Below are 21,562 nucleotides of genomic sequence, written 5' to 3'. Positions count from 1 at the left end.
CCACTTCCCACCCCCCATGGTTTCCTTTAGCTATTTGAGCATATTTAAGACAGTTGATTTAAAAAGTCTTCGTCTAGTAAATCCAGTGTCTGGGTGTTTCTCAACAATTTATATTTAATTTTTTTTTCTTATGAATGGGCCATATTCTTTTTTTGCATGTCTCATAAATTTTTGTTGAATACTGGACACTTTTGAATACCAGACAATTATTTCTTTTGTCTTTTTCTTGTGATCCTTGGCTTTTTATTCACATTTAAGAATGTGACACTGAAAAGCTACCTAGTTTGAGTATATACATTTATGATTTACAGTCACCATTCATAGAGTGATTAGGTAGAGGTGTTTCAAAGAGAACCATCAATTGTCAACATATACAATTTGGCTGCCAGTGTTCTAGTAGTGTTCTGAACACTGGAAATGGAAGCTGGGATTTCTCATTGTTAACTATGCATACCTTCATTTGATCCACTTGTTTCTTTGTATGTGTATTCTATGTTTTGTTTTTTAATTTTTTTAATGTTTACTTATCTTAGAAACAGAGCATGAGCAGGGGAAGGGCAGAGAGAAAGGGAGACACAGAATCTGAAGCAGGCTGCAGGCTCTGAGCTGTCAGCACAGAGCCCAATGCAGGGCTTGAACCCATGAACTGCAAGATCATGACCAGAGCTGAAGTCAGAGGCTTAACCAACTGAGCCACCCAGGAGCCCCTGTTTTAACTTTTTAAATTACATTTTTAGTTGAAGTATAGTTGACATTCAATATAATATATATTAGTTTCAGGTGTGTAACATAGTGATTCATTAGTACACATAGTGTACATAGTGTATGTACAGTGCTCAAAGTGTAGTTACCATCTGTCACCATACAAAGCTGTTAAAATACTATTGACTACATTCCCTGTGCTCTACTTTATATCCGTGTGACTTATTTATTTTATAATTGGAGGATTGTACCTCTTAACCCCCTTGAACCCTTTGATCCCTTTGTTTTTAATGCACCATCTGTCTCAGATTCCAGAGCCACTTTGGCTCATTGTCTCCAGAAAGGTAAGGGACTTTTCACCACATATCCTGTTTTCAACTACTGTAGTTAGTACCTCTGACTTTCAGAGTCTTATGTTTTACTAACTGAGCTAGCAGGGCTACTTGACTTTAAAGGTATTTTTGCTACTTCCATTCCCTGAGTCTGAAGCACAAATTAGCTTGTTTTTCATTGGCTTTTCTCTTAAGCTCCTGTTTCAGTTTAAGCTTCCTCAATCAGTTAACCACCCTACTACTAACCAGCCTACAGTTAACCATCTACTTTTCATATTTTGAAATATTATCATCTCTTTAGTGATATTAAAACCCTCCCCTGTTTTTTCTATTCTCTTTTATCTTGTGGGTTTATGCCCATTTTAATCCTTTATTCACGTTTAGAGGGATTTCAGGAGGAAGAGATATTAACATGTTATTCAGTCTGTCCTGTTCTAAAAGGACTTTCTGAACTTAAACACGGAATAGGACATCACAAAGGAAAAAGGCTGATTTGACCACTGGAAAAAACTGTGACATTTATGTATAATAAAAACGATTATTAAGAAGTATATAGCAGACTGGGATATATATATAACAGATATGACATAGGATAATACTCATAGTATATGAAGAATTCAAATACAAATATATAAGAAAACACTAGCTCCAAAAGGTAAATGGGCCAAGTATACAAAGAGGCATTTCACAAACACACACAAATCCCTAATTTTCAGTATCACTAGTAGACAAAAATACATACTAAACAAGTTTGCATTTTTTAACTCCTATAGAAATATGTGTCTGTGTGTGTGTACAGATGAAAATGGGAAAAGATAGCCATTTTCTTGGACTACAAATGTCAGTGTAAATTGGAATAGGTATGGAGGAAAACAGTTTGGGGTTATGCTTAAGTATCATTTGAGTTTGAAATTCTTCTTACAAATTAGAATTTCTCCTAAACAAACATTCCAAACTGTGCAGATGATACACATCATATTTGGAATATCACTAACTAGTTGGAATAACTAACACTGATAGTGCCTTTACTGTGTGCTACAGGAACCGGGCTACAAGTATTTTACATACATTAATCTCATCCTCACAACAACCTTATGAGATAAATACTGTTTTTGTCTTTGAAAACATTGAGGCCAGATAGTGAATGAACAGGTGTGGAGCCCCAAATCTGATAAAAAATGTTTTTCTCTTTAACTGTCATGCTCACAGAATTTTCTGCTACTATATGTTGCTTCTCTAAAGATGAGGGGAAATAAGCATTGTTTTTGATGTTTTAATAATATAAAATCCAACTGTAGTAAAATAGCTAACTTTGCAGACCGTGGTACTTTTATATGAGTGATATGCAGCCATTAAAAATCATGTTTTAGAAGAATATTTAATGATAAAATACTTGTAATTAGAAGAATGAGAAGACCTTAAGTATAATGTTTTTAAATTATTTTTTTGAATTTACAGTTGATGAAAATATGTAAAAAAATTTTTTTAATCATTGTGAATGATTGGATTACATGCATTTATTTTCTTTTTGCCTTTTAAATCTTTGAAATTTTGAATATGTATAATTATTTAAGTCAGATTAAGTGTTCTAGTAATCATTTCATTTATTAATTTAATGATGTAGAAATGCTCATATTTCTGGGAGAAAAAGCCACTTGTGATTTTAGCAAGGTCTTAATTTTGTCTTAGAAAATATATTGATGGAAATAATGTAGAAATACTAACACTGATATTATCCCAGGGAGATATGCTTGAGAATAAGCTTTTTCTTGTTACTCATTACACTGTGTCTTCAAAATTTTCTACTACGAGTGTATGTTTTTGTCATCAGAAATAATGTAATATTTTAACTTGGAAAATAGTCTTTACTTTTTTTTTCTTTTATTTTTAGACATTTGAAGATAGTGATTTGTTCCATTTGATTGGTGTTATCTGTGGATTAGCAATTTATAATTTTACTATTGTGGACCTCCATTTTCCTTTGGCTTTGTATAAGAAACTGCTGAAAAAGAAGCCATCCTTGGATGATTTGAAGGAACTAGTGCCTGATGTTGGGAGGTTAGTTGTAAAAAGTGACAAGGATGGAGTGTAGGTAATAGAGAATGAGAAATGTACAGAAAGCTTTCCTTTTAAGAATAATTGTATTTTGTGCTTGTTGAATTTCCAAAATAAACAAAAACCCTTCTCATATTGGAGAACTCATTGTGTTACCCAGATCAAAATTTTCTACTGAAAGACTTCTGTGTATAAAACCATTCCCTAAATTTTTAGTAATTTAACAATATTTTACAAATATCAGATAATAAACTTAGGAAGGCAATGTTTCCTGAGAATAGTTAAATGATTTACTTGGACTTCTGATTACTTTCATTCCTAGCTGGAATACGTAAAGTTTCTTATTTATTACATAAAATGGAATAAAAATTGTATATGAATAAGAACAAATGTTAAAAATGGACACATGGCCTTTGTATTTAGAAGAGATAAAAACCTTAGAGTGATTTATTTGTTCCTTCAAAATTGTTCATTAGCTTGCCATTACACATCTACCATTCTGAAACAAATACAAGAGTACAGATTCATAAAAGGATTTTATCAAGAATGAATGAGAAATATATATTTATCCATAAGCAAAATAGTCAAAATACTCAGTAATGTTTTACCTCAAAGAAAAATGTATATTGTTTTGCAGAAGCATGCAACAATTACTGGATTATCCAGAAGATGATGTCGAGGAAACATTTTGTCTTAATTTTACGGTAAGATGGAAAGACCTAGAATAACCTGATTATTCTTCATCCCTGCCTTATGGTTTTTGGTTTTTTTATGTTGACGAGTGGAATTCTTAACCCTTTAGCTAACATTTATTGAGCATTGACTGTTTGCTAGTCATAGTACATACATTATTTCATTTAATCCTCATAACAGTCCTATGAGATTGGTATTATTATCCTTATTTTACGGATGAAGAAAACTGAAAACAGTCATTACATGTCAGAAATAATATTTATACCCAGGTCTGTGACTTCAGAGCCTAGTGTTTTATCATTATGTTAAAGATCTTTACAAATACAAGAAGACCTCTTTATTCAAGTATTCATTTTTGAGTCTGCAGTTAATTACAAGAATCTTTAGAGAAGCAAAAGTTACTGTACATTAGAAAATTCAGTAATGAACTTACCACTTAAAAGATTAATTCCTACTCAGACATCCCTTTCTGCTTACATTAATATTTGTCCTTGCCTATTTACCTTACTGTTGAATGACATACCACAGTGCAAATGCAAATACGTTGGAATGATATTTAGAAAAAGAAATTGCAAATCTTACCAAAGATACAGAATTTTGTTAATTTAGTGAAAGGGATGTTGAATAACTTATCCATCCACATGCAAAGCCCTTGACAAACAAGGATCTGGCAGAAGTAGACCAGTTGACAATTAAAGATGAGAAAATCAGCAAGGATTGTGAGAAAGCACTCCAGAATGGAATGGTTTAAGTGTTGTTAATTAGACTCTTGTGAAAATGGTAAAGCCTTTGGTCTTCTTTCTTTTTGTTTTTAAAAACTTTGTGTATTTGTTTTTCCCCCAAATAGTCCCCTTTATGATCTTGTGGTCAAATCTGACAGATACTATATTCTCCTATCCCACAATTTTCCAAAAAAATGATATGCCCCGGTCAAAAAAGTTTACCCATTTCTTGATCATTTTAAGAATTGGCACATAGTACAATTTTAAGAAAATTTGGCTAAAATGAAATAAGTGAATTTATTTTAATAAATAATGGTTGAATGGTTGGTTTCCAAGTGGTTTGATTCTTTAATTCAATTTCATTTATAAGAGAATCAATTATCTTTGAATTTTTTTGATTATCTCAATGGACTGAAACTTCGGGTTCCAAGCAATATAATTTCTAATTTATCAATGCCAAGTTTGTGAATGCTTTAGTATATTCAAGAACTATGGTAATTTAAACATTACTTCCCACTGCCATTTTTTTTCCAGAAATTTTCAGTGAGTCTTTATTGCTTGCATAATAATAGCTTTAGAATGGGCTTCAGAGTCTTATTTGTAATCTGGCTTTCTTTGTAACTTACACTATATTCCTCCATTAATAGCAAGTTTTATCATGTCACACAGTATTCTCTCATGTACCTTATCGTCCTGTTTTTTAGGGCCATATGTTTTCAGAATTTGATATTTACTGTCATATGTATCCTGTCCAGTCTCTATGCTCAGTCAGAAATTCCATCCCCTCTCAATCTTTGAGGGCCCTACTCATCCTTCTAGGTGCTTTTCAAAGGATATTTCTTCCTCAAGGTCTTTCATACTTCCTCCAGTTAGAGAGTGTTCTTTCCTCTGTGGTTCGATAGCATTTTGTTCATGTCTCTATTCAGCATTTATTTTAAGAAGTTGCTTATATAACACATTTCTCCTCCTTAACTAGATAGTAAATTCCACAGCAGGGATTTATTCATCTCTTATCATCTCAACCCCACCGTAATGTTTTATAGATAGCAGGTACTAAAAAAAAAATGTTTTCATAGAAGAGGATAATCCAAAAAGAGGGAATAGAAGGAGAAAAGATACAAAGGTGGGAATGGTAATACTTATAGGAAAATTAGCAGACTAGTAAAGCAAATAAAAAGTTTCAAAATAACCAGCTATCTTTATAAACCAAATCATGCATACTGGAAAAACCATGTATGATCAAGAATGCAAACAAGACAGGAATATAAGAGTAGGAGCTGTCAAGTGAGAAGAATGCATGGCAGGTCTAGGCTGCATACATCTGGACCACCTGTATTCTGTTATATGTGCAAGGAAAACATCCTTTCTGATATTTTACTCCTGTAGTGATTGTTCTAAAGTCTTACACATAATAAATACTCCATTTCCTGTTCTTAACTAACCAAACATTTGGTAATTTGTAGTTAGTCACAGTAGGATTTCACACTACTACGGAGGATGAAAACTTCTAGTGTGGCTTTATTTAGAATTCACAAATAAGCTTATGGTAGTCACAGAATTTTACCTCAGCTTTATTCTTATATTTAATGAGAGAAAGGTAGACTATAATAATAGGTTATTAAAATCTAATAAGTTTTGAGTCTGACATTGACTTTTTTTAAAAATTTAAATTAATAGATCACAGTTGAAAACTTTGGTGCAACAGAAGTGAAAGAGCTGGTTCTAAATGGTGCAGACACAGCTGTTAACAAACAAAATCGGTAAGTGAATTATAGCAGCATCAGTGGTAGTAATAACTTTCCGTAGGCATTTTCTTCTGTATATAGAAACCTGTCACAGTCTTAAGTTTTTACTCAGGTAAAACTTACTTTTTGAATGGTTAGTAAGGAAGTAACTGCCTTTTGTTCCTGAAATCTCTTTAAGACATTAATAAAGAGATAAAAGATCATAACCAAAACAAAGAGAAGGGAAAGGAGACAACAGAAACCCATTTTTGGAAGCTAGAGAACAGGAGTAACTAACTAACTGGTCAACCAGAGAAAGTTGCAACATAGGAAGGAGTCAAGAAGGCAGCCAGTTTTTATATTGCTTAACTGCGGCTCAGGCATTGAGAATAAAAATGTTAGAAAGTATATTGGGCTTAGGGGAATGCTGGAAATAGAAAGATTGCTGTTATAAAAAGCAGTTAAAAACCCATTTACCCATTTTCATTAGCACTACAATAGCCTGGCAACTTCCCTTTCTGGTCTAGGCAGAAGATTGGAAATTTACCTTCTGGAGAGATTGAACTAAAGGGACTTTGGATATTTTGAAGGGCGGGGGAGGCGCTGGGGGAAAGGGATACTTTAGATTTGAGTACAGTTAGGCACAACCAAGGGTAAGAGGCATGCTGAAAACAAGTAGATTGAGTCTGCAGTTCCCCCTCTTTGGCACTGTGTGCTGGAGGATTCTTTGGGTAAACTGCCTCACTTTTAAGTATGAGTAGATAGATAGCCAAAGATCGATGGACGTTTAAGGAAAAACCAAAACCGTCGAATGCCAAGGAAACAGAAACAATGCAGGATGAAGAAGAAAACTTCAAAAGAAAATGAAATCAGTATTCTTAAAATGATATAGATTAAAAATCACTGACTTAAAATTCAAAAAAGTTGAATTAAAAATTGAAAAAAAAATCACTGAAAGACATTTGTCAAATAAATGGTACCAAAAAACTTGCCAGAACAGAATGACATGCTTTCTTAAAAGACATGCCTTTAAAAATTGAAAGCATGGAAAGTTTAAAAAAAAAAAAAAAAAAGACATACTAAGGCAAAAGAGAATTTTCAAAATCCTAGGAGAATAAAGATTCCTAAAACCTTCCAGGAAAAAAAAATATACTGACCATATACAAAAAAGAACCAGAATAACCTCGAACTTTTCTAAAGAATGACACTGAAGCTGGGAGATCAAAATTCTGGGGAAAGATGATTTTTTAACTTAGAATTTTGTATCAGAACTGTCAAATATGTGCATGTATATAAAAACATCTCCAGGCATCCAGAGTCTCAGAGAATCTACTTCCAGTGCATTTTTCTCAGGAAGTTACAGGAGGATGTGTTCTACCAAAACAAAGAATTAAACCAAGAAAGAGAAAGACACGGGATCAAAAAAAAAATACAATCCAATCTAGAAGAGAGGCAGAGGATTTCTTCTGCAGGAACAGCAGTGTGCAGAAGGTTTAGGAAAAAGCAGCCGATGTGGGTTAGATCAAGAGGATGGAGGCTCCAGGAGGGCTGTCTCCAGGAGAAAAATGCAGCTTTTGCTCCCTTACATAGTTGAATGAATCTAAAGAGATTGACATTTCTGTTAAAGTGAGGGATGAAGTAGCAAATTAAGGGAAGCAAAAGTTGTGGTTTGTTTGTTTTTTTAATTTTTTAATGTTTGTTTATATTTGAGAGAGAGAAACACAGGCAAGAGGGAGGGAGCAGAGAGAGAGAGGGAGACACAGAAGCAAAAACAGGCTCCAGGTTCTAAGCTGTCAGCACAGAGTCTGACGCGGGGCTTGAACCACGGACCCATGAGATCATGACCTGAGCCGAAGTCAGACGCTTAACCGACTGAGCCACCCAGGTGCCCCAAACAAAAGTTCTTTTTAAGGAAAGGCAGGTAATAAAATATTCCAACTTAATTGTGAGCGATATTTATGATCATAAAAATGTCAACAGTGAACAGTGAGCCAAAAATTGTTATAATGGGAGCTTTAGGGGAAACAAAGTGAGAGAGGGGCAATTAAAAATAAGGTAAATCCTCACCTTCCACAATAGGTATTCAGTTCATTAGATTATATTTAAAATTGAAAATTGAGGAATAACATAACTGTGTTGTTGAAATTTGAAGGTAAATATCAGAAGTAATAGCGAAAAGTTAAGTTTATTTGCCTTCAGATATCAGGAATTTCTAATGGAAAGGAACAAAACAGAGAACTGCTTTGTTCTCTTCTTTGGTGTTACAATTCTTTAGACAAAGCTAGCTTATTGGCTGTTGCCAGGAGCTTTATTCAAATGGTTCTAATTCTGGTTCTGCTACTTAGTAACTGTGTAACTGTAGGTAAATTAGTCAATGTCTCCATGCCTCAGTCTCCTTTTCTGTAAAATGGGATGATAGATTGTACCTATTTCTTGGAGTTATTTTGAGGATTAAATGAGGCAATAATTTTAAGATGCTTAAAATAGTGCCTAGCACATGTACGTGCTCAGTAAATGTTGGCTGTTAGGATTATTACTATTTGACATTTAAAACTGTGTGTATGTCTTACTTTGATAAAAATAAACTGTTTTTTTAAAATAATGTGAAAATATTTAGGTCTTTATAATTATCCTTTCTTTAAAAAAATCTTGGTTTTGAAAACTGTGATTTAGAAAGGTTTTTAGCCTACTATTAAAGTATTATGTTAAGTTTTTTAATTTAGTTAATAATTTAAAGAATTTTTATCTTTGTACTACCAATGCTAGATAAAGTGTTGAAGATAAAAATATTAGCACATAAAGCAATTTAGCCTTTTGTGCTTAAAGCAGATAAATTTCTAATACAGATAAATTTCACTTTCTAATTAGACGAATTATAAAATTATGCATTACAAAATTATCTGCCTCTTTTCATCAGAACCTAATAGCATATGTTACTGATTTTTCCTTAGGCCCACCCAATTTTATATTGACCCCTGTAACCTTCTTTTTTCTGTTTATAAATTCACTTTGAAATTATTTTATAATTGCTAAGAAGATTATCTATAGATAACTAAATTTGCCAGTATCCCAGAATTATCCTTTTGAATTTGGAGGACTGGAATATAAAATATTGAAATACCCCTGGTACCCATTCTCATAATTTGTTTGACCAGATAATAGTTGCATAAAATAATTGTGGCTAACAGAACAAATTGAATAAAACTATAGTGCTAATTCCTGGGTAAAGGGACTTTTGTTTGTTTGTTTATAGTTTACTTTAGTATCATAACAGGCAGGAAAAGACATCAGAAGTGTTTGTTATATATATGTGTGTGTACTTATATGTATATGCACATACTTCTGAACAGAAATGGCACTTGTAATCTTTTAATGAAGTGCTTAATAACCCTTTGAGGTATTTATTCATTCATTTATTTCTAAGAGAGAGAGCATGCAGTGAGCAGGGGGAGAGGCAGAGGGAGAGAGGATCTTAACCAAGCTCCATGCCCAGTGCAGAGCCGATCTCATGACCTGAGCCAAAATCTAGAGTCACTGACTGAGCCACCAGGAGTCCCTGAGATACTTAGTTTTTAAAATAAATTTTGTTGGGGTGCCTGGCTGGCTTCATCAGTAGACCATGTGACTCTTAATCTTAAAGTTGTGAGTTCAAGCCCCACTTTGGGTATAGAGCCTACTTAAAAAAAAATAAAAATGTGTTTTCAGATTCCTTGAAACCCAACGAAAAACAGGTAGACTGTTGTCTGTCAAATAGTCTGTATCTCAAAGCTCTCATTTTTTCATCACCTGGTATTTTTAACAGATGACTCTTTTTAGGGATGCATTTGAAGTGGTGCATATAAATCTCAATAATCTGTGAATATTTAAAAATTATTTTGATAGACATTTGTGTCCCTTTAGGAAATGACATTTCACCTTGGAATAGCCTACCTAATTAGGCTATGAATGATAGATGAAGTCTGCATGCCTCCTAGATAATAGTGGATTTTTATACAGAAAGAATAATAAATTTTTCTATAAAGACTTTGTCCACTTAGGGGTGCCTGGGTGGCTCAGTCGGTTAAATGTCCAACTTCGGCTCAGGTCATGATCTTGTAGTTCGTGGGTTTGAGCCCCGTGTCAGGCTCTATGCTGACAGCTCCGAGCCTGGAATCTGTTTCAGATTTCAGATTCTGTGTCTCCCTCTTGCTTTCTGCCCCTCCCCCGCTCATGCTCTCGCTCACTCGCTCTCTCTCTCTCTCTCGCTCTCTCTCAAAAATAAACATTAAAAAAAAAAAAGGCTTTGTCCACTTAGAATCCTGCTCATACTTTCTCAGTTTTATAGCTAAGTAGCAAAAAGTACACGAGATCAAACTTTTAATAAGACTGCATATCTGTTCTCCATAAAAAATTATTTTTATATTCTGTGCCATGTGTGCCTTTTCATTTCTAGGCAAGAGTTTGTTGATGCTTATGTGGATTACATATTCAATAAATCAGTGGCTTCCTTGTTTGATGCTTTTCACGCGGGCTTTCACAAGGTCTGTGGAGGAAAGGTCCTTCAGCTCTTCCAGCCAAATGAACTACAAGCAATGGTTATTGGAAATACAAATTATGATTGGAAGGAACTGGAAAAGGTAAGGGAAAACAAATCAATGAAATTGTCTCAATGGAAAGGCAAAAGGAAAATGTGGTTTATTGATAGAAAAATTGCCCTCTTGTTTATTGTTTTCCATTTTACACTATTTATTAGTCATATTTATAGGAAAGTACTATATACATCCTATTCCACAATGAATGAATTTAGTTGTATATAAATTAGATACCATTTTTGTATTTGTGGTATTGGTAGTTTTCTTATGGAAAAATGTCATTTATGACAGAGGTCAGATAGAAGTCCCAGCTAAAACTGAGTTTTCATTCTGCCCAATCATAAAACCATTATGAAAAACATTCACATTACTTAACACCTTTGTTTATTTTTTTTCCTGCTTACTCTCAATGCTAAATTTTTTTAGCAGAGAATAAATAATATTTATGATTTCCATTATTAGTGTTAGCCAATAAAGGGATCTTTGGGGAGAAGATTGGGAATTTTTAAACAACTTTTTTCTTTTCTTTCTCTATACCAATCATTCTCAGATATTTCTTCAGATAAACATTGAATAAAAAGTGCTAGGTTAGATCAGCTTTGAGAAAGATGTATTCAAGTTTGACCTATAAAATTTTCCGTCTTTGTAATCCAACTCTGATACAGTTTTTTGCATTAATAGTTTAATACTGTGTACCCATTAAGTTAGCTAACAAGTCTAACAAGGATACAAAGCATTGGTAACTTTCATGCATTGCTGGTAGGAATACAGATTGTATAGCTACTTTGGAAAGAGTTTGGCATTTTCTTGCAGGGTTAAATATGCACTTACTACATCACCTAGCAGTTCTACCCTAAGGTATTAAGTTACATTCACACAAAATCTGTAAATAAGAGGGTATGGGATGTAATTGTTTAATGAGTACAGAGTTTCAGCTTAGCAAAATGAACAGTTCTGGAGATGCATGGTGGTGATGGTTGGGTAGCCGTATGAATGAACTTAGTACCACCAAACTGTGCACTTAAAATGGGTTAAGATGGTAAACTTTCTTATAGGTATTTGACCACAATTTTGTTTAATTATGTTTTTAAAACTCTGCAAACATGTCAAAAACTAGAAACAGCCCAGATGTCCTTCAGTGGGTGAATGAATAAAGCAACCTGGAGTACATCCATACAGTAGGGTACTACTGAACAATAAAAAGGGATGCACTACTGATACGTGCAACAACTGGGATGACTCTTAGATCCTTATGCAGAGTGAAGAAGCCAGTCTCAAGGATTACATACCATATGATTCCATGCATGTGACATTTTTGAAAAGGCAAAACTATAGTGAACTGGATATATGACTGTAGAGAGTAGCGCAGGAGAGTTCTTGGGGTGACGGAAGTGTTCAGTATCCTGATTGTGGCAGTAGGTACACAAGTCTATCCATAGAACTATATCCACACTGGAAAAAAGTCAATTTTACTGTGTATTAATTTAGGGAATAAATTTTTTAATTTAAAGAATAATTAGGACTTCTGGTTGAACATACTACAGTAAACACGTTTGCTCCTTTCCAAAATCTCACTAGAATAATAATAAAGGAATAAAAATAGGAATACACAGACAGAAAAAAATATAAAAGTACCATGAACAAGAGAAAATAATTTTGGAAGATGGAAAATATGTGGATGAGTTGATGAGTGACTAGAGCAAAGAAATTTGAATTGTAAGCCTCCTGAGGGACAGAGGTTTTAAGAGACAACTCATTTCACACCATAGAAATTTTAAAAGGCTCAGGAATTGGTACATGGTCTTGCTGTAGTGGCGGATTGTGTGGTTAGGCTAAAAGCAATAGAGTTACTTCAAAGCTAAGTTAAAGAATTGTAGACCCCTCAGCTTCTCTATCCTACCCAGGAGACAAGTCTAGAGAAGACCACAGAATCTGGGAAACCAGGTGGAACTGAGGAAAGTTGGTAGGCAAGTTTATATCCTCCAGGAAAGAGATTAAAAATTTATTTTTTGGGGCTCCTGGGTGGCTCAGTCGGTTAAGCGGCCAACTTCGGCTCAGGTCATGATCTCACGGTCTGTGAGTTCGAGCCCCGCGTCGGGCTCTGTGCTGACAGCTCAGAGCCTGGTGCCTATTTCAGATTCTGTGTCTCCCTCTCTCTGACCCTCCCCCGTTCATGCTCTGTCTCTCTCTGTCTCAAAAATAAATAAACATTAAAAAAAAAAATTAAAAAAAAATTTATTTTTTGGGGTAAATTGGTCTGCTAAAGAGAAGAAAGCTGTACTGATTTTAAGGAGACCCCAGTAGAAATGAACTCCACCTCCAGTCATCCTAAAATAAAAATGATGTAATGGCCTCCAGTCACACTTAGCATCCCACACAGTTTGTCCTTTTTGCCCATCTCCTATGGTTCTTCCTCTCACTCACATTGCTTCAGTTTTTATGGCCTCTTTGCTGAACCAGTCTTGAGGGCTTTCTATTTAGCTATTCCCTGTGCCTGGAACTCTTTTTCACCTTGATCATTCCAAATGCTTCTTGCTCTTACTTCCTTTATGTCTTTATACCTTCTCAGAGACTTTTACTGGCTAACTTACCTAAAATTGGATATGTGCACACACACCCCCACTCCCACACCCTGTCACCCTTCCCTGCTTTATTTTCTCTTTGAATTTGACAATATAAATTTTCCTTAATGGTCTTTACTGTCTGTTGCTGTTTTCCCCCACAACAATGTAAGCACCATGAAGGCAGGGTTTTTGTTTCTCTCTTCACTGCTATATTCCCAGAGCCTAGAAGAGCACTCAGTAAATACTTAAAACCATGTCTGAAGATATAATTGATAGAAATAATCATTTAGTAAGATGGCTTTTTTTTTTTTTTTTTTTAGTATATTTTAGTGTACTTAATATGCTTGGTTTCTTCCATTGTATACCTGATTCATTATAATTTCAGTGACTAGGATTTGTGACTTTAAATGCTCTTTCTTCATCAGGACTGTGTACACGCTCCCCAGAACCATTTAGAGGTTTTTTAATTAAAAAGAAAGATAAAAAACTTTAACCATGTTCCTTTCATTCCCCACTAACATGCTCATAGTCTATAATTCATACTCAATCCATTAATTGATTGCTAGAATTTCAGCCATTTTTTCCAGACCTGTTTATAAGTAAATAGAAAGTATTGTGTAGATGTCAAGAGTTCAGTCATTGAGATAACCATGGCTACAAATAGAGCCCAAAATTTAAGAAGACCATTAGTAAATACTTGTTGAGCCCCTATGGATACCTAATACTATGCAAGAGATTAGGGAGATATCAGTAAATAAGGTTGAGACATGGTCTTTGCCCTATAATAAGGAAAGTGGACATTAACTTTGTTGAATACTAAGGAAGAGAGTTCAGTGAATGGTATATAAAGAGGAACTTAACCTAGGCTGTACAAATCTGGGAAAGCATCTCAGTAGATGGTAGTAAGGTACTCTACAAGGTAAGTAAGGACTTGGTTCACTGCAGTTTCCCCAAGACTCCAAATTTTGACTGAAACTCTCTCTATATGTTGAATGAATCACTGAGTGAATTTGGTGACATTTAATCTGAGTCCTAAAGGATAAATAGAAATTAGCCTGATGAACAAATAAAAAAAGGAGGATGTGTCTAAGTGGTCTAGGCTGAGGGAACAGTGTGTCCAAAGGCCCTGATGCTGGAAGATTCTTGTTAAGAACTAAAAGTTAAGGCCAATTGTGGCTGAATTTTAAAGAACACTTTACAGTGTAATATTCCCTCTCCCCTCCCTACCCCCTTTTCTGTTAGTGCTAGTATTTTTTTTTTTTTTTTTTTTTTTTTGAGAGAGAGAGTGAAAGAGAGATAGAAAACACTAGCAGGGGAGGGGCAGAGGGAGAGGGAAAAAGAGAGAGTCCCAAGCAGGCTCTGCTTTGTCAGTTGCAGAGCCTGATGAAGGGCTTGATCCCATGAACTGTGAGATCATGACCTGAGTCTAAATCAAGAGTCAGACACTCAGTCCTTTAAGCCACCCAGAGTTTCCAGTGCTAGTATTTTTTTTTAAGGAGAAGTGTATTAGCTCTGTTGGTACAAATGACCCCAAAATTCAGTGGCTTAAAAGTAACAGTGAACATTTATTTTCTCACATATTTTCAGTGGGTCAGGAATTCAGAATGGCTTTAACTAGATAGTTTTAGCTTAGGCATCTCTCATGAGGTTTTCATGCAGTTAAGATACTGATTGGTGCTTTAGTCATCTGAAGGCTTGATTAAGGATAGTTTCCCTTCCAAGATGGTGCACTCATAAGACCATTGGCTAAAAGCCTAGTGTCTCACCCTGAAGACCATTCCATGGTGCTCTTTGAGTATCCTCATGACACCTGGCTCTCCCCACAGTGAATGATCAAACAGAGATTGCAGCCACAGAGTTTATGATCCAGCCTCAGAAGGCATGTATTTCTCATACCTGCAGTATCCTAATGATTATACAGTCAGGCCCATACACTGTGAGAGGGGACTGCACAAGCGCATGAAGAACAGGAGGCACAGAGATCATTGGGAGCCATCGTGGAAACTGACTACCACAGAAAATTATTGTCCTTAGTACTTTTTTTTTTTTTTTTAAGTAAAGATAGAATGTAAAGTAAGTGATTTCTGTTCATGAATATAGGAAGAGAATTTTATAATTATCACAGATAACTAATTCTTTGTTGAACTTTAATGCATTAACATTTTAGTAATTCTAGTTTATCCTTTAGATATTTACTTTTGAAGATAATACAACCCTGTTGTATTCTTTGAAGTGGTGGGGAGACATTTCTGCTGATTGGAACATTTTCTTGCCTTTCCCTAAAACTAACAGTTCCAAATTGCAAAATGCCCGGGAAATAGTAGGTAATCAGCTGAATTGCATGAGTTTCAAAATCCTGGACAGTGTTAGCTTTTGTGCTAATAAGAAGGCCAGTCTGTTAGATTCAAGACAAAACTAACATCCTTTAATATTAATGAACGATTATGTTGTTTTTAGAATACAGAATACAAAGGGGAGTATTGGGCAGAACATCCAACGATAAAAATATTTTGGGAAGTATTTCATGAATTGCCGTTGGAAAAGAAAAAACAATTTCTGTGTAAGTATTTCTAACTAGTCCTATGTTTTATAGGAAATAGAATTCACAAACATTTTCATAGATTAACTGATTGACTTTGTTGGATAAAGTTTTTCCTTTTAGTAGTATTGCAGGGTACTGCTTTTAATTTTCAATTAGAGTAAATTTTTGACCTGCATTCTTCATTACATGTCTTTTCTTATTTTGAAAGCTACATTCAGTTTGCCTCCAAAATAGAATTAGTTCTTTCAAATGAAAAAACTATAAATAATTACAGTAAACTGGGGCTGTAATTCCTTTTAGAATTTCTAAAAGGTTTCTAGAGGATAGCTTTTTTTTTTTCATTCAGTCTTTTTTTTTTTGCTTATGCGTCAAAACTTTGGAAATTCTGTAGAAAATAGAACTTTGCCAGGATGTAGTACTTTTTAATACCTAAGCTCTGTCTTACATGTGTTAAATTTCTATTCTAATTGAAATTTGTATTCCCTTTGATACTCCTGCTATTGCCAGGAATATTTTGTCAATCTCTTTTTTGATAGTTGTAATGAGAATCTTGGTAAAATTATTTTGTATATTTTAAGGATGACAGGCTGTTCTCAAGTGACTTGAGTTTCAAGTTTATTTATTTAGAGAGAACACAAGTTGGGGAGGAACAAAGAGTGAGGGAGAGAGAGAGAATCCCAAGCATGATGCAGGGCTTGAACTCACAAACCGTGAGATCCTGACCTGAGCCAAAACCGAGAGTAGGACGCTTAACCAACTGAGCCACCCAGGGTGCCCCAAGATTACACTCTTTCTTAAAATATTTATTTTTGAGAGCATGCACAAGCGGGGATGGGGGGGGGGGGGGGGGATAGAGGATCCAAAGCAGGCTCTGCACTGACAGCGGAGAACCTGACGTGGGGTTCAAAGTGATGAACCGTGAGATCATGATCTGAGCCAAAGTCAGATGCTTAACTGCACCACCCAGGTGCCCCAAGATTACATTTTTAAAGAAAAAATATTGTATGGATATGTAATACGTAGGTCTCAAAAATCATGCTATCATAAATTCTGGAGATAGGCTTCTACGTTAGAGCAAATGTTAATTAATGTAAAGGTTTGGCATGGTGACTGTACCAAATAACTTAGTACTCTATATTATAGTTTTGATAAAAGTGGTTGGCTGAATGATTTTTTTCTTGGTAGTATTTTTGACAGGTAGTGATCGCATTCCTATTCTTGGTATGAAGAGTCTAAAACTAGTCATCCAGTCAACAGGAGGTGGTGAGGAATATCTCCCAGTTTCCCATACCTGTTTTAATCTTCTGGATCTTCCAAAATATACAGAAAAGGAAACTCTACGCTCTAAACTGATTCAAGCAATTGATCATAATGAAGGCTTCAGTTTAATATAACTTTGGAAATAGAACTGATCAGTTTATTGCAAAAGCATTAAACTATTTGTGTTTTTCTTGTGGTGATGAGTTCAACAAGGTGACAAGAGGTACTATTATAATTCTTACTTGCAAAATGTTCAGTGCTATGAGTATTCATGAAAGCCAAAAAAATATTAAAAGGAATATGAACAAACTGTTAATATTAAGCTTATTGTACAGAACCATGGATTTTTTTTTGCCATCTTCCAATAAACATACAAGTATTGTGAATACATCAAAGTTTTACTAACATGAATTTTAAGGGTTTGCATATTTCACAAATGATCTGGTGTGTGAGTGCATGGGTATGTTGCTTAATTTTTCTTCAATCACTGAGTGAAAAACCTTTACCTTTGGCCTGCAATAGTCATTCAATTATTTTTTCATTTTGTAAATAATGTTAAGTTTTGTAATAAAATAGTTATGTTCTGATACCAGTACAGTTTCTATGGTTGTAATTGAACTGAGCTGACTTTTAAAAGGATTAACAATTATGATTAAATCTTATTCTGATGATCTATAAAAGCAAAAAATTAGCATGATGAAATACAATCTTTGCTTTTTAACTAGAATAAATGTCCTTGTGCAAAACTAAATTACAGATAGGAGTTATCTAAATAACTTGTAGTTCTTTCCTTTTGTGAATCTGGAGATGCTACTGATAAAGGGCAGCTTAATCAGGAAGTTTAATAAGTATTTAGTATTGGAGGAACTTTGTCCTGCAGTTGCCAGGAATAGAACCTGGCTACTTTGAGAACCAACCACCGGCTTATAGCTTGCAGAACTTTTGATGCTACAGGTTGGTATTTAGTCAGAATTTTCAGTGCTTTAGAACTCTCCTTGAATTTTTAGAAGCAGATCTTAACACAGTTTTATGGTGCTGATGCTTAGTTATCTCCTGTGATTAACTGTAACAGTGAGTTGATGCAACAACACATGTGACTTTCTGCTCTAATGCAAATATTTATTTTTTAAATTTATTTTAAAAAATGCCGTGAAAATTGTTTAAGTAATAAAGATTTATTGGTTTAATATTTAACCTTTCAGTGGTTCTCATAACATTCAAAATGTCTCAGGGAAGAGTCTTAAATTTTGGATTGTTACCATACCCATACAAAATTGTCTATTTCACAGAGGTCTCCAATTTTCTTAGCTGTAACTCCAAAACCCAAAACAACTCTGAAAAAAAATTACATATCTCATTTTGCAGCAAAACTGGATTTGAATTGTTGAGGCTATTATTTATGGTATTAAATGAGACTGTATATTTTACTATGGTGATGTTAATAGGTTTGATTTTAATGTGTTTGATGTTAGGTACTGCCTCAGACCCTGTGGAGTGCTTTAAAAAATTCTTTAACATTCATAATTCCAAAATGCAAATGAGTCCAAGGGTTTTGGAGAAGGGATTGTGGACCTGTACTTTTCAGTTTAACTTAAAAACGTCTACTGTTGAGCCATAGGTGTCTTTTTACAGATGGAAGCCCTTGAACAGCATTCTCATACATGATAATTTAGCTCAAAGTAGCACTCTTCCCTGTGAAAACTCTTCCATTTCCCTGGGCATCCATTTCTATTTTTTCTTATTTATTTTGAGAGAGAGAATGTGAGCCAGGGAGGGGCAGAGCTACAGGGGGACAGAGGATCCAAAGTGGTTTCGGCAGAGATCCTGATGGGGGGGCTTGAACTCACAAACCATGAGATAATGACATGAACCGAAGTCAGGTGCTTAACTGAGCCACCCGGCCACCCCCAATGTGCATCCATTTCTTGTGGGTAGTGAGTGTTCACATTGAACACACCTAAATGTGTCAGGTGATTTTTTTTCTTCAGTAACCTTTATGCTATGTAGCTGATCTGTGAAATAGTGGCCACTTTGGACTAATACGGATGGATTTCATTGAACAATATTTTAATAAGGACCTGGCTGTCATCTTATCTAGGCACCTGCACAACAGTACAAGGCTTAATTCGGGTAAGTCTGATACTCTTTTCCTTCCTGTGTTGCTGCAGACATAAATAGCATTAACAGCAAGGAGATTAATGGTAGAAAATTAAAGTACCACTTAAAATTTTTCAAATTGCTATTTGCCTTTAAAAAAATATGAGCTTTGTAGATTAGAAAGTGGGCCAATACTGAGTTCACTAAATTATAAGGATTATAATTATGGAGTTGACTAAACTTGAAAATATTTGGCCTCCGTACAGATCTATTTGTAAGAGCAATTGTTTGTAGCTCCTGTCTGGATTCAATAGTGATTTTAACCAATCGCCATTGTTCAGACTGACTGAGGTAGTAGAACTGAGACACACAATGCATGAAATAAAACCAGAATGCAGTTTTTGAAATTGGAGACTTCAGTTAAGTCCTGGCACTCTCTTAGGGTCCGCTCGTAAAAACCACTCATTAGGGTTAATTTCTACTAACACACTTTTGGGCTTTCTTACAGTTGGTTTTTACTGCATTTAGTTTAACAAAAAGTCCTCAAAGTGTAACAGAGCAGTCTTCCCCTGAAGTGTGTGTGGCTAGTTGAGCGCAAGGGCAGATGTTCCTGTTCTCAGCCAGTTCCCAACTGCCCAGCCTCTTGGGCGCTTTAGCCATCCATGTTCCTTATGGTAGTTTCCTTTACTAAGGAATTCACCCTATTTCATTAGCTCCTTATCCTTGCCAGTATTTGCTAATTGGTGAACTCTCTCTCCAGAGAAATTGAGAATAGTCTGCTTGTTTCATAGAAGTCTACCTGCTTCCCTGTGAGGCCAGCCCCCCTGGAATGGAGTGTTACATGCAAAAGGGAACTTCCCTATTTTTCCTTTCTCAAGCCTTGCTATACTGTTGAATTACCTGGGGGTACTTTTTTTTTCCAACTTTTTTTTTTTTTTTTTTTTTTGGGACAGAGAGAGACAGAGCATGAACGGGGGAGGGGCAGAGAGAGAGGGAGACACAGAATCGGAAACAGGCTCCAGGCTCCGAGCCATCAGCCCAGAGCCTGACGCGGGGCTCGAACTCACGGACCGCGAGATCGTGACCTGGCTGAAGTCGGACGCTTAACCGACTGCGCCACCCAGGCGCCCCTACCTGGGGGTACTTTTTAAAAATAACACTATGCACACAGGTCTCCTTATGCCAATTAAATGTTCTAAGAGCTGATGCCCAGGTTAGGTTACGTGTGTGTGTGTCTTAAAAGGCCATTTGACCATTTCTCCCTATTTCTGCTAGCATCCTAGCTTAAATATTTATAGACTTTGTTCATTTCTGAGGAGAGAAAAGGTTATGGTGTGCATACACACACTCCCCTTCTGGTTACAAGTCTTAAAGACTGCTTTCAAATAAAACTTCCCAAATAATGCTTAGTAGGTGGATGATATAAAACACCATTGATTGAAGGCACACCATTATTTCGGATACCATGAAGAACAATGCTAATTAAACCATCATGTGTCAATTAGGGTATTACAACCAGTGAAATATATACCACATTAACCAAGGAGACTATTGAATACAAGGCTTAAAATTAGCTTGCACTTAGCTTAAGTACTTGAAATGACCACACAACCACCTTTTAAGGTCTGAACTACCTTCCCATTTTGTGCATATGTAGAATCAAGTTGCTGTTTCCATATTTTTATAACATCTGAGGAGATTTTACAGGTAATTTTTCTAGTGCAAACAGGACATATCCAGGGAAGAGTACTATTTTAAAATTCACTTTGAAAGTTTGCTGGTGAGGAAGGCAGGAGACCTGAGAGGAGGAAACTGCCTGTCAAGACTTTACTCATCACATTTTTCTAGGAGGCATGTTCCTGGCTTGACTAGTACTTTTTCCCTCAAGAACTTGAATGGACTAGTCTCCAGTCATTTTTGGTGCACACATTCCTATGTTAAGACTTGTGTTACCTGTGCTTCACAGAAAACCTGGCTTTTATAGCACATACACTCTTGAGTTCACTACATTTCCACTATTCTCTGCTGTCCCCCTATCCCAAAGTCCTGAGCCTATGTCAAGTCTTTCATCATAGGTCAAGTTCTTCTTAGGCCCTGCCTTGCCTCTCTCCCACCTTTGACCTAACAAAGGCTACTGGGCCTAGAATTGAAATATTAGTTGTGAAACTTTTGTTGGTGATGCACCAGCTGCTACAACCAGCACTACCAGTGTTTGCTTCAGTATCGTTCTGGTTAGACTCTTGTAAGTTGAATGAAGAAATAAGAAAGCATCTTAACATGGCCCTCAAAACTATACAAAC

General features: G+C 35.4%; 1 protein-coding gene and 1 long non-coding RNA gene across 10 annotated transcripts in view; one reads left to right on the top strand and one right to left on the bottom strand.

Moving 5' to 3' along the window:
- HERC4 (HECT and RLD domain containing E3 ubiquitin protein ligase 4) overlaps positions 1 to 17,757 on the top strand; it is a 136,110-nt gene extending 118,353 nt beyond the window's left edge. For all 9 annotated transcript variants that reach the window (XM_049645117.1, XM_049645114.1, XM_049645118.1 and 6 more), the window contains 6 exons: positions 2,926 to 3,092; positions 3,727 to 3,793; positions 6,182 to 6,264; positions 10,661 to 10,844; positions 15,821 to 15,923; positions 17,091 to 17,757. In XM_049645117.1, coding sequence (XP_049501074.1) covers positions 2,926 to 3,092; positions 3,727 to 3,793; positions 6,182 to 6,264; positions 10,661 to 10,844; positions 15,821 to 15,923; positions 17,091 to 17,299 — 813 coding nt within the window. In that variant the 3' untranslated portion in view covers positions 17,300 to 17,757. The remainder of the gene's footprint in view (positions 1 to 2,925; positions 3,093 to 3,726; positions 3,794 to 6,181; positions 6,265 to 10,660; positions 10,845 to 15,820; positions 15,924 to 17,090) is intronic.
- Positions 17,758 to 19,793: 2,036 nt separating this feature from the next.
- On the bottom strand, positions 19,794 to 21,534 carry LOC125932671 (uncharacterized). The gene is made up of 2 exons (XR_007460721.1): positions 20,397 to 21,534; positions 19,794 to 20,162 (listed from the first exon to the last, which is right to left on the bottom strand). It is a non-coding gene; the product is annotated as an uncharacterized LOC125932671 (long non-coding RNA).
- Positions 21,535 to 21,562: the final 28 nt, after the last annotated feature.

Source organism: Panthera uncia, chromosome D2 (genome assembly GCF_023721935.1).
Source record: "Panthera uncia isolate 11264 chromosome D2, Puncia_PCG_1.0, whole genome shotgun sequence".
Classification (NCBI taxonomy): Eukaryota; Metazoa; Chordata; class Mammalia; order Carnivora; family Felidae; genus Panthera; species Panthera uncia.
The sequence above is the reverse complement of the archived record's forward strand: the minus strand, read 5'-3'. Positions and strand labels throughout refer to the sequence as shown.